The sequence below is a fragment of the Crocuta crocuta genome, unplaced genomic scaffold, assembly GCF_008692635.1.
Source record: "Crocuta crocuta isolate KB4526 unplaced genomic scaffold, BGI_CrCroc_1.0 scaffold271, whole genome shotgun sequence".
Lineage (NCBI taxonomy): Eukaryota > Metazoa > Chordata > Mammalia > Carnivora > Hyaenidae > Crocuta > Crocuta crocuta.
The window spans coordinates 2,353,982-2,367,768 of record NW_027527824.1 but is presented as its reverse complement, the minus strand read 5'-3'; the positions used below and the strand labels follow the sequence as shown (position 1 = coordinate 2,367,768).

The 13,787-nt window shown below is 36.8% G+C and overlaps 1 protein-coding gene across 3 annotated transcripts in view; it reads right to left on the bottom strand.

Moving 5' to 3' along the window:
• Positions 1-13,787, bottom strand: part of C2CD3 (C2 domain containing 3 centriole elongation regulator) — a 127,456-nt gene that overhangs the window by 78,751 nt on the left and 34,918 nt on the right. For all 3 annotated transcript variants that reach the window (XM_077776610.1, XM_077776621.1, XM_077776632.1), the window contains 5 exons: positions 11,263-11,414; positions 9,998-10,204; positions 9,225-9,337; positions 3,395-3,513; positions 1,245-1,367 (listed from right to left, as the gene is read on the bottom strand). In XM_077776610.1, the coding sequence (XP_077632736.1) occupies positions 1,245-1,367; positions 3,395-3,513; positions 9,225-9,337; positions 9,998-10,204; positions 11,263-11,414 (714 nt within the window). The remainder of the gene's footprint in view (positions 1-1,244; positions 1,368-3,394; positions 3,514-9,224; positions 9,338-9,997; positions 10,205-11,262; positions 11,415-13,787) is intronic.

Below are 13,787 nucleotides of genomic sequence, written 5' to 3'. Positions count from 1 at the left end.
TTTATCTCTTGCATAATGGAGAGCTACGGAAATGTCATGGGTATGGCTGTGATAATTAAAAAAAATTTTTTTTTTTAATTTTTGAGAGATAGGGTGAGACAGAGCACAAGATGGGAAGGGGGGGGCAAAGAGAGAGACACACAGGATCCAAAGCAGGCTCCAGACTCTCAGCCTTCAGCACAGAACCTGACAAGGGGCTTGACTGAACTTAGGAACCATGAGATCATGACCTGAACCTAAGTCAGAAGCTTAACTGACTAAGCCATCCAGGCACCCCTGGCTGTGATTTTAAAAGCTCACCAGGACAATAAGACAAAGCCATACTGAAGCCACACATTTAAATTCTGCTACCTGTAGCTTCTTAATACAAGGAAAGAACTCTCTTTCCAATGGATTATACATCAAAATTCATTCCACCAAGCCACACACTCAGTCATTTCTTTCCTTGTTCCCTGTCACTACTCTAGTCCAATCCACCAATTATCCCTCTTCTGGACTAATGCAACAGTCTCCCTATTTTTCTTCTTGCCCCCCACAATCTATTGTCCAGTTATCTTTTAAAAATGTAAATCGGGTACCTGGGTGGTTCAGTTGGTTAAGCTTCTGACTTCAGCTCAGGTCATGATCTCACGGTTTGTGGGTGTGAGCCCCATGTCAGGCTCTGTGTTGACTAGCAAGGAGCCTGCTTGGGATTCTCTCTGCCTCTCCCTGACTCACACTTTCTCTCTCAAAATAAATAAAGTTTTCAAAAAAAGTCAATCAGATGTCTTTCTCATGCTTCAAAGTCCTTTTGTGGCTCTTATGATAAAATCTGAACCCTTTATGCTGACGTACAAAATTCTGAACCATACGGCTGCTGCGTGCCTGTCTAGTCTTTTCTTACTTTCTACCGTTCTCTTTCTTGGCTCACTATTATAATATGGCAACATTCTTGCTTTAGGGACTTTGTGTATGTTACTCTTTCTCTAGAATGATCTTTCCTCTGCTTTTTACTTGACGGCCTCTTCTCCTTCTTCAAATCTTAGCTAAAATGTTACTTTCTTAGAGAGACCTTCTCTGACCACCATTGCCTATTTCTTGCCAGGTATTAACTATCACATCATACTGTTCGTTTCCTTCACAGTAATTCTGCTGCCCTATTTTAACAGAAGCTGCAAGAGGAGAGGCCCTGATTTTCTTGCTCAGTGCTAGACAGTAATGCATACTCTCTAAATACGTGACTACCTGAATGTCCATCTATGTACCTTAAGGGGGCCAAGTGGAGTCTGATCATTTTCCTGTTGCACTGGAAGCTGGTTACTGAAAGAAAGCAACTCAGACTGAATGACACTTCGTAAAGGCAGTGATGCAGATCCAATGACTTCTGGCTGAGAGAAGGAAAGAAAAAATTTAGGTTAGTAACTAATGACAAGCCATGGGAGATTTTAACTGAATTGACAACATAGGATAGCTGAGAAGAGAACCCATGCTTTATGATGTAAATAGCTTAACTATTTGACGAAGGCAACATTAAGTGGGAATCTATTTTCTTTCATATTTTGGTCCCTATTCTGGGCTTTATTATTTCTCCCAGAAGATTATAGAGGGTTTCATAAATCACCAGGAGTTTGGAAGATGATCCTTTTTTTATTTTCAAGAGTTAATTCTTTACACAAAGTTTTCAACTTCGCTAATAAAGATAAAAACTAAAATTTTGATGATACAAATTTTTGCCATTAAGCTAGAAAAATTACAAAACTTAATATGTCTCATGCTACCAAGGTTATGGAAAAACAGAGGCTATCATGTGTGAAGTTGGGAATATAAACTGGTAACACTTCTAGACAGCAAATTTGGCAATAAATATTAAAAGCTTTAAATACTTACTCTTTGTTTTTTAAGTTTATTTATTTATTTTGAGGGGAGGGAGGAGCAGAGAGAGAGGGAGAGAGAGAACCCCAAGCAGGCTCTGCACTGTCAGTTCAGAGCCTAACATGGGGCTCCATCTCATGAACTGGGAGATCATGACCCGAGGCAAAATCAAGAATCAGACACATTCAACTGACTGAACCACTCAGGCACCCCTGAAGTATTTACTCTTTAGCCCAGTAAGTGCACTTCTGGGAATTTATACTAAAGAAATAATAAACACATAAAAAAACTTACACACAAACATATCTTAAATATTTAAATATCTTAAAAATTAACAATTAGAACTAGAGGTCCAATAATCAGGATTATTAATTATAGACCACATTGCTATAATGCAACAGTATATGGCCATTAAAATGATGTTTACAAAAAGTCTGAAATAATATAACCAATATTTGTTGTGATGTTTGGTAAAGATAGGATATTAAGTTAGATATGGTAAATTTTCAAATATTTATAATAGTAATAAACTTTTTAAAAGCAGGATAAAAACTGTATGCAAATACTAATACTGCCAAAGATTTACACATGTATTGTATTCATTTGACAAAAGCAAAGGGAAAACATCTATATTAACAACAGTTATTTCTCAGTGATGAGATTATAGACAATGTTTGCTTTTCAAAAATATTTTTTCAAGTTCTCTGCAAAACACATATACAATTCTCTTATTAGAAAGAAGTCATTAGCTGGATGATTCAACGTAAATATAATATGAACTGAAATGTTTATAGAGGTTGTCGAATTATGTGTTTTTACATCTCTCTCCTATTTCGGTATATTTTCCAAAAAGAACCTGCATTATTTATATCCTCTGAAAAAACAAAAAAACCTCACGCTACATTCCTCATGTGATTCATACCAAAGAAGCGGTCAAAGATTAGAAAGGCTACTGTTTTACTAAAAACCGTTTGTGACATAGTTTATTGTTTATGTTGTGCCAACTGCCAGTATATTTTATAAACTTGGAATAAGCTGATCAAAACTGCTATCCACATTATATTATCTTGGACCTCTACATATTCAGCCTAAAAATAGGAAATAGAGTCTTAAATTAAGGCTAATAATCTATATCAATCCAAGTAGTCACCTCTCTCTAGGCAGGGAATACAGTGAAAAGGTTAAGAACTTAGTATCTGAAGTCAGAAAACTTGAGATAGAGTTTCTGCCTGGCTTTGTCTTTTATTAGCTTGAGTGATCTTAGACACATTAATTACTTCACTAAATCTCAGTCTGTCTATAAAATAAAGATAATAATGTACCTAATTCACAGAGTTGTAATGATTAAATTTGACAGTGTGTTCGTGTAGTACTTTTAGCATATCTGGCTTCTAACAAATAGTAAACAGAAATTAGAATTAATAATATGCATTAGTGCTGTTTGAGCCTGGAGAAATTCCTAGTTTAGGTAGGATTATAATTTTAAGTATGCTCTAATTCCCTAGTATAAATGATACGGCAAAGGCAAAATCACTTGAGATACCTTTTTCTGTGGGGTTTTCTTTGTGTAAATTTGGAAAATGAGGCTGGAATTCCACCAGTGTTCCATCATTGGACCGCCAAACTGTACTGGAAACACAGATTGCTGCTGGAATTTCACCACTGTAAGGAGAACCAAACACACAAGCACATGTCAGACTACCCAACTAGAGCCATCATCAATCCATGCTGTGACACCACCCGCCTCCCTTTTGATCTAACTAAAATCTCTTTCAGAAATCTAGTCTGTGTAATTTCATAAAAGTGTTAGGGTTGTAGGGATTTAAGGAGTAGATACAAAGAGAAAATCCTGGGCATGGCACATGGAAGATAAGCAGTGCTGTATTGCTCTAGTTTTGGTATGAGAAATTAATGTCAAGCACATGAACACAGGATGTAAAAAAAGATAACTTCACTGGGTGTAAGGTAGTATGGTTTATTGTTTTCAAAAGACAAGTTGGTAGGTAGTATAACAAAAGAAGGGGGTGGGCTGGAGGTGGGACAGTGAGGGATAAATGATGAGAATTGAATCAAAAACTGTAACAACAAAAATGAGTTTATCTTCTGGCTGAAGACAAGGTGAAGGGACTTCTACTATCATATTCACACGAGGCACCAGGTACTGATCTTACTTGGCAGTGTTAGGCAGGGTCAAGCTGTCTCTTAGATGGAAGGGAAGGGATTTCTGCTGTAATAACAAGTGTAAATGAGATAATGTAGTGTTAGTATTTGAGTTTGGGCTCACTGTTAAGGGTTTTAACAGATTAAAAAAAAAAAAGAAATCTGGGATTAGAATCAAAGAGTATAAATTCCAGCTCCAGTTCTGTTACTTGCTAGTGATCACCTCAGCAACAATTTACCATCTGTAAAATGATCTTTCTGTTCATTCACTTCTATACTCTTAAAATGGATCTGGAAAACCATCACAAAGGCCCAGTTACAGAGAGACTTGCTACTTGCTATCTATGGTATTCATTCAAACTACCCATTTTGGTCTACTGATCAATTTTATTCATCTTTGCCATCTTTTTAACTTTATTCTTAACAAAACAATTTTTTAAAGTTCTTTTTTTTTTTTTTTTTTGAGAGAGTGTACACATGTGCAAGTTGGGGAGGCACAGAGAGAGAGAATCCCAAGCAGGTTCTGCACTGTTAGTGCAGATCTCAGCACTGTGAGATCAATGACCTAAGCCAAAATCAAAAGTCAGACCCTGGACCAACTGAGCCACCCAGGCATCCCTCATCTTTGCCATCTTAATTTTTTTTTTTTAATAGTTTATTGTCAAATTAGTTTCCACATAACACTCAGTGCTCATCCCCACAAGTGTCCTCCTCCATGCCCATCCCCCCCTCCCCCCACATCCATCAGTCCTCAGTTTTTGTCAGCATTCAAGAGTCTCTCATGGTTTGCTTCTCTCCCTTTCCCCCACCATTTCCGCCCTTCTTCTCCCCCTTGCTCCTCCGTCAAGTTCCTCCTAATCCTCCTATACGTGCAAACATATGATATTTGTCCTTCTCTGCCTGACTTATTTCGCTCAGCATAACACCCTCAAGGTCCATCCATGTTGCTACACATGGCCAGATTTCATTGTTTCTCATTGCCATGTAGTATTCCATGGTATAGATAAACCACATCTTCTTGATCCATTCATCAGTTGATGGACACTTATTTGCCATCTTAATTCTTGACTGTATACTTCTCTCGGTACTCATAAACAGGATCTGGGTCTTCTAATCTGGATTCACACAGGAACTGCAAACAAAATGTCTAGGCCCAGGAAACCCATACCCACTAGAAGAGTTCTCCTAATTATCCAGGGAAGGGAAGTAAGACAACACCTACACCTCATCAGTGTGCTGAAAGAACTGAGGTTAACAGATGAAAAAGCACTGTAGATACTGAAAAATCTTTTTTGTACAAAGAAAACTATTTCACTCAGATTTTTCCTCACCATCTAGATACATTTTTAGCACTATATTATCGTAATTCTATTTCTAAAGCTCATGTTTTTGTTTTTATCACCATAAAAAGTGAGTTAGGGTAACAAAAGAAAAATAAATCATGTAAATAAATTGCTAAACAATGTCCCAGAGAAATTATTTTTTAAGAGCTGGAAGTGTGGAAAATAAGAGTTGGAAGGTTATCTTGAAAATACCTAGTCCAATCCATGTCATCGTTAAGAGAGGTGCACAGATGAAAAAAAGTGATTTGCCTAAGGTCATACAATTAGTGTGTGGTATAAACAGAACTAGAATTCTGTCTTCTAATTCTTGGCATGATGCTTATTCCACACTTCCAATATGATTTCTCAGAAAGACATGGGGAGAACTCAACCACTGTGGCCAATAATAACGATAGTAATAACTGAAAAGAAATATAGAATAAGAGCACAGGGCTTGGAATAAAAAATGTTCTAGGTTCTAATTCTAGTTTACCAATAAACCAGTTGTATGATCTTAACAAGATACTTGATTGTTGTTGTGTGTATGTGTGTGTGTGTGTTTTAATTTATGAGTGAGACAGTCATAAAGGACTGAGGGTTTATTAAATGAAAATCAGTTAAATGGTTTATGTATATAAAACATTGAGTTGAGTTCCTTGCATGTAGGTTAGTACCCTATAATGTGAGCTACTATTAGTTACATATTATTTTAGAGTTTAATGCTTTTATATTCATTTTCCCATCTGACTGTCTATCAATCCCTTGCATCCTTGTTTTGCAGGTACTAGGTTAACTGAATCTCATGTGTCCTTGCTGTATGTCAATTTTATACATGGGGAAACAGAGGCTCAGAGAAATTTTAAGAAACTCACCAGATGGCACATAGGTAGACAGAGACTGAAGGGAAGACCTGAGAAAACAATCCAACATTTTTCCCTGCGTATAGGGGTTTGATAAGTTTTGATATTAAAGCTCCTCAAACATACTGTCAATCAGCAGGATCAATTATGCATTTCTGAATGCTCTGAACAAACCTCCAGAGCAGCTTCAGTTGCTGTCAATAATTTAAGCATTTGGCCAGAAAGTAAACGTATGAAAAATTTTAAATGCCACAATTCTTCATTTAAGGTGATGGGGAAAGTAAAATCAACATTTTCTAGTAAAAAATATATTAAGTTACTTTAAGTGCTGTTTTTAAGAGTAAATAAATGTTTTTAAGAGTAAATAAGTATTTTTAATGTTTGTGCCGGATATACTCACATCAAATGAGAAATGATGCATGTGCAAAATTATTCTATTGAGGTACCATTTTTAACAGTAAGACTGAGAACTTAAATATTGCTAATCAATAAGGCATGTTTATTGTTTTCTGTTTATTTATTTTTGAGAGAGAGTACAAGTGGAGAAGGTACAGAGAGAGGGAGGACAGAGGATCCAAAGTGGGATCCACACTAACAGTAGAGAGCCTGATGTGGGGCTCGAACCCACGAACCATGAGATTATGATCTGAGCTGAAGTCGGACGCTCAAATGACTGAGCCGCCCAGGTGCCCCACAATAAGCAGTGTTTAAATTATGGCATATGCATACAATGGAATATTATGAATCAGGAAGGACTGGAGTACTGACGAGAAAACTACTAAGATACACCATTAAAGATAAGGTGGAGAATTATGCATATGGTATACTAATACTTGGGTAAAAATGGGAGGGCAAAAAAGGATAAATCTATTTGCTTATACATGCATAAAATATCTTAGAAACAACATAAAATTTACACCACTGTCTACAAAGGTTTTGAACCAAATGAATAGATTATATCTAGTTAAAATAATAAACAGGGGCGCCTGGGTGGCTCAGTCAGTTAAGTGTCTGAATCTTGATTTCAGTTTAGGTCATGATCTCATGATTCTTGAGGTCAAGCCCATATTGGGCTCTGTGCTGACAATGTGGAGCCTGCTTGGGGTTCTCTCTCTTTCCCTCTCTCTCTGCCCCTCCCCTGCTCCCCACTATCTTTCTCTTTCAAAATAAATAAATAAACATTAAATATAAATAAAACAAAGCAAAATAAAAATTTAAAATTACAATGTTACCATGCCATATAGGAAAGTCACTTGAATGCACAGGAGAGTTAGGAAAGTCACTTGAATTTTACTTCTCAAATTACCTCCCAGAGAAGGAATTCCACACTGATGAACTATTCATGGATTAAACTGGATAACCAAGGCAAAGATATTCACAAAATCTGTTAGAAAGTTATAAAACTTTGGATGACAAGAACATAAATGTTTATTATATTACCCTTTTACTTTTTTGTATTAGTAATACTTAGGGGGGAAAAAGACAACATCAAAAGTACATGCAACAAAAGAAAAACTAAACTGGACTACAGTAAAATTTAAGATTTTTGTGCTATATGTGATACTTTTTAGAAAGTGAAAGGACGGCCTGTTAATGGGAGAAGATATTTGAAAATCATAGCTTTCATAAGGGTCTTATATCCCAAATATATAACTCGCAAGGATCTTATATCCAGAATGTATAAAGAATTCTTACAACCCAGTAACAAAAACTTAAAAATAGTCAAAGGACGGCAACAGACATTTCTCCAAGACATACGAAGCACATGAAAACATACTCAACATCATTAATCACAGGGTAATACAAATCAAAACCCGAGTAAGGGACATGTGGGTGGCTCAGTCAGTTAAGTGTCTGACTCTTCCTTTTAGCTCAGGTCATGTTCTCACAGTCTGTGAGATCGTGGCCTGCGCTGGGCTCTGCACTGACAGCAGAGTGTGCTTGGGATTCTCTCTCTCTCTCAAAATAAATAATTAAAAAAAAAAAAACAATAAAAACAAAAAAAAAGCCACGGTGAGATACTACTTCATAACCTCTAAGATGGCTAAAGAAAAAAATAATGAAAGACAACAAGTGTTGGTGAGGATGTGGAGAACTGGAACCCTCCATACACAGCTACTGAGAATGTAAAATGGAGCAACTGTTGAAAACTGTTTGGCAGTTCTTCAAAAAGTTAAAACATATAGTTATATGAGCCAGCAATTCCATCGTTAGGTATATACCAAAGGGAATTGAAAACATATGTCCACACAAAAACATGTACACTAATGTTTATAATATCATTAACCACAATAGCCAAAAAGCAGAAACAACCCTAATAGCCATCAGCTGATGGATGGATGACCAAATGTGGTATAGCCATACAATTAAATATTATATAGCCATAAAAAGGAGCAAGGTACTGAATCATGCCATAACATAGATCAAATTGGAAAATATTATGGTAAGTCGAAGAAGCCAGTTACAAAAATCACATTTTGTATGATTCTATTTATGTGAAATGTCCAGAGTGAGTAAAATCATAGACAGAAAAGAGATAAGGGGTTGCTTATTGCAGGTGGGGGTGGAGACAGGAAAATGAGGAATGAATATTAATAAGTAAGGAATTTCTTCTGAAGGGATGAATATGTTCTAAATTAAATCATGGTCACACAACACTTTGAATATAAAAACAACTCTCTCTTTCTGCTTCTCCTTCACTTGCATGCTGTCTCTCCCTCAAAAATAAACACTAAAAAAATTTTTTTTAATAAAAAATAGAAGAAAAATAGTTGAACAAACATGCTCTAAGCATCAGGAGTTCTGCATTCTAGTCTCAGGAATGTTACTACTTTCCTGCCTTGCATCAGGATAATCCTAGCACCTCTGGGCCAGTTTCCCCACATAAAATAAAGGAATTAGAGTAGATTCACATCAAAATACTTTCTAACTCTAAGATTATACAGTATTTATGAAAGTCAGATGAGTATTTAGGGATTGAAAAATTTTTCCACAGCCACAATGTCTAAGGAGCAGAAAACCAGTCTCTTACTTCCATCTGCAATTTTACTGGAGGCAAGTCGAACAACCTCAGTGATCAAAGCTGTTTTTCCCAATCCACCTTTAGAAAATCCCACAGGAAAGTGATATTCCACAAAGAAGGTGCTAAAAATCAAAACCAAAATAAGTGATTAAAAGATAAACCAAGTAACAAATGTATTTACTGTCTGATCAATCCTACATATCTTTCAAGGTCCTATTTTCAGCACCTCAGATCCTAAGAGACCTTACCTCTTCTCTTCGAAGCCTTCAAACTAGTCCTGTCAGGCAGAACTTCTGCGCTCCCACAGTTTGCTCACTTACTTTATGTATGTATGTATGTATATATGTTTGTATGTATGTATGTATCTATCACTGACACATAATTAACATATAACATGGTATTAGTTTCAGACATATAGCATAATGATTTGACTTTTGTATATGTTGGAAAATGATCACAGTAAATGTACAAATTTTCCACAGCACTTTTAATATAAAACACCTATTTTTGTTCCTATAGCCCTGTTATATAGATAGCAATTTAAATGTGTTTCTCTTCTGACTGTAAAGTATATAACAACAGAGTCTGGGTCTTAGTTTCCTTTATTCTCATACATAACTAATATCATGATCAAAACCTAGGGATTTGTTATATTTTTGTTGACTGAATGATGCATATGAAAGCACTTTATAAATCATAAAATGTTATACAATTATTTATAATTATCATCAGACACACTTTCCAGAAATGTCAAATTTAGCTTTTTCATATTAGAGACGTACCGCTTTGTTGTTGCTGTCAGCTTAGGTGGTCTCCCAGAAAAGATTTTTTTGCCAGAGGTCATCTGAGGACTATCTGGAAGGACTCTCATTGTTTCAATGATAATTCTGACAGAATGTGTTCTACCCAAAAGGGCCAGTCTATCCACACTTAGTGTCATCACTTGGGCATCTTCTGGAATTTCTGATATCTGTTGTTCAACCAAATTTCTGCAAGGAGTTCATACAGACAGTAGGAGGCCCAACATGAAGAAATCCAGTTTGCACAGGCAAGAAAATGAAAGAGGAAGGGCAGCAAGTATCTTAATTCACAAGTTATCAAGGATTGAGAAATGGCTTCAATCACCAGAATTCTGATCCTAATCCACAGTGAAAGAAATTTCAAAAAATGTAAAAAACATTTTTGTAATCAGGGCACCTGAGTGGCTCAGTCAGTTGAGCGTCCAACTTCAGCTCAGGTCATGATCTCCCAGTTTCTGAGTTTGAGCCCTGCATCGGGCTTGCTGCTATCAGCACAGAGCCTGCTTTAGATCCTCTGTCCCCCAGTCTCTCTGCCCCTCTCCTGTACATATTCTCTCTCTAAATAATAATAAAAAAAATTCTTACAATCTAAAGATTTATCTCCATACAAGTATAAAAACTGATGTTACAGAATTAGATTTCCTACAAGGAATACAGACATTACTTCGGTTACCCACTACTTTAATATAACTACCATTGTCACTTTAGTGTGCTCCTTTTCATTTGTTTTCTTTATGTATTTTATTTCATATAAGTGTAGTACAGCACATATTCAACCCAGAATTCTGCTTTCTCCCTTACCCATTTTATTGTATCCATCTTTTCATATTATTACACTTAAAAAAAATTTCTTTTTAAAAAGAGCTCATAAGCAGGGAGGGAGCAGTGGGAGGGGGAGGGGGGGAAAGGGAGGGAGGATGGGAGACAGATAGAGAGAGAGAGAGAGAAGAGAGAGAGAACCCCAAGCAGACTCCATGCTCAGCATGGAGTCCTATGTGAGTCTCGAGCCCATGACCCTGGGATCATGAGCTGAGCTGAATTCAAGACTTGGACACTCAACTAACTGAGCTACCTAGGCGCCCAGATACTATTACACTTCTAAGGACTGTAATAGTTAATGAATTTTTTTAACTCACTTAACCAGTATGATAGTGTTGGGGAAATACAAGTTACTTACTTTAGGAGATCTTGTGAAAATAATCTTACTTTACTTTTGCCTCTAGACAAGCATTAATGGAGAGGCTCACCTATTTTTCTTCCCTGCTGCCCTCTTCTTTGATTTAAGATCATTTGACCCCAGAACCTTGGGAGATACAGCAAGAGCTTTTGACTGGTTCATTTTTTTAGAAGAGACAATATCATCTTCACTGCAGAAATCACTGATGCTGGTATCCGATTTCTATGGGGGGAAAGAGAAAAAAGAGAGGTACTAAAAAAAAAAAACTGCTTTAGGGAGAGTGATAATGAAAATATTTCTCTAAAAGTAATCAAATTCTTCTCTGCACATATGTAAGCCTTTTAAAGAGATTAACTAATGCCAGGGAGATAATCCCACATCTCTCTTGGTATATAAAAACAACCTACAAGTTCAGTTCAAAGAAAATAAATAAAAATAGATATGTCTTTTTTTTTAATTTTTTTTTTCTAGGAGAGAGAGAGAGAGAGAGACAGCGTGAGCAGGGGAGGGTCAGAGAGAGAGGGAGTCATAGACTCTGAAACAGGCTCCAGGCTCTGAGCTGGCAGTCAGCACAGAGCCCAACCCGGGGCTCGAACCCATGAACCGCGAGATCATGACCTAAGCGAAAGTTGGACGCTTAACCGACTAAGCCACCCAGGCGCCCCAAAAATAGATACTTCTTTCAAAGTCTCAATAATAATAATTACTTATTTACTGCCTACTATGCATCTAGTACCAAAGGCAGAGTAGAAAGCCTGTATTTCTACCACAATTTGATGCAAAATGGTACAATGTCATGTACCTATATGAATGCAAAGACTCAACCTTTTTTCACCATTCCAAACTATTAGTGATTCATTCTACTCTCAGTCTTGCTAAGATGAACTGTTTATTAGATCACAAATTTTCTTAATGGAGGAACCAGTTGCTAAGCCCTCTGTAATTAAATTTTATTTGGAGGAAAAGGAGCTACCACAATTGACTGATCAGCCCTTCATATCCTAAAATGCAAAATAAAGAAAGAAGAGACAGTGATAAACTTATTTGGCTCCAAAAAAAAAAACAAAAAAAAAACCTTGTTAATATAAATGCAGAATGTATCCAATGTCATTTTAAGTTTATCACCTACACCTCCCTTTTCTTAGCATTTCAGGGTGTATACTGTATTGACCTGTGACAAGGGTAACAAATTAATAGGGAAATAAGCATGATAAGAATGTCCTTCAAGGACAAAGAACAACTTTTTCAAGGTGAAATTACAAAGCCTTTTACTCTTAGGTTTTTCTTTATTAAATGGCAGCTTTTTTATTTATTTATTTATTTCTAGGAGAGAGAGAGACAGCGTGAGCAGGGGAGGGTCAGAGAGAGAGGGAGTCACAGACTGAAACAGGCTCCAGGCTCTGAGCTGGCTGTCAGCACAGAGCCCAGAGCCTGACGCGGGGCTCGAACCCATGAACCGCGAGATCATGACCTAAGTGAAAGTCGGACGCTCAACTGACTAAGCCACCCAGGCGCCCCTAAATGGCAGCTTTTAAAAACTGTTATAGACAAGGCATTCAAAATCTAAAAGGGTCCAACAGCCTGAAGGAAATCAGAGTAAATACAAACTAGATTGCTCAAAAACTAAGAAATTTAGGAACCAAAAACACAGGCTAAGCTGTGGGTGTTTTTCACTATTAAAAACATCAAACACTGACCCTGGGGAAGGACATTATTACTCCTTTGTCTTTCCACTGCATTATTTGTTTACTCCTTTCCATCAACAAATCTTTTCTAAATTATTTTGTTCAGATAGCATGAGAATTACTTAGTGTCATTCATGCACTCACTCCTTTATTCACTAAGTACTTATTGAGTACTCAAAATTCATCAGGCATTTGTGTACTGGTAATACAAAGATAACACAGATATGTTCTTGTTCATGAAGAACTGTCTCATATAACACGGGCTGTGCAAGATACTGTGAACATTGAGGTAATAAATTCTGCTTGGGGAAATCTAGGATGGTTTCTTCAAAGAGGTGACCAGTAGGGGCTCCTGGTGGCTCTGTCAGTTAAGTGTCTGACTTCGGCTCAGGTCATGATCTCACAGTTCGTGGGTTCAAGCCCTGCACCGGGCTCTGTGCTGACAGCTCAAAGCCTGGAGCCTGTTTCAGATTCTTTGTCTCCCTCTCTCTCTGACCCTCCCCCACTCATGCTTTCTTTGTCTCAAAAATAAATAAAAACTATAAAACAATGTTTATTCATTAAAAAAAAAGAGATGATCAGGTGATTTTCAAAGAATAAAAAGAAGTTACCAGATGTATAGAAGCATAAGGACCAGTATGAGCAAGAAACAGAGATTAAAAAAAAGAGAATGTCTGAGGAGTAATGAGACAATCAGTGTGACTAGAGGGTAAAGGGCAAAAGTGGGAAATGAGGTTAGGGTGGTAAGTCAAGGTCAGATAATAATGCCATGCTTACGGCTTATGAGATGATGTGGTCTAGTGGGAAAAACACAGGCTCTCCTCTCAGACAGACCAGGATAAGAATTCTATTTCTGCCACTTAACTACTAGTAATTAACATCTCTAAGCATTTATATCATGATAGGTAAA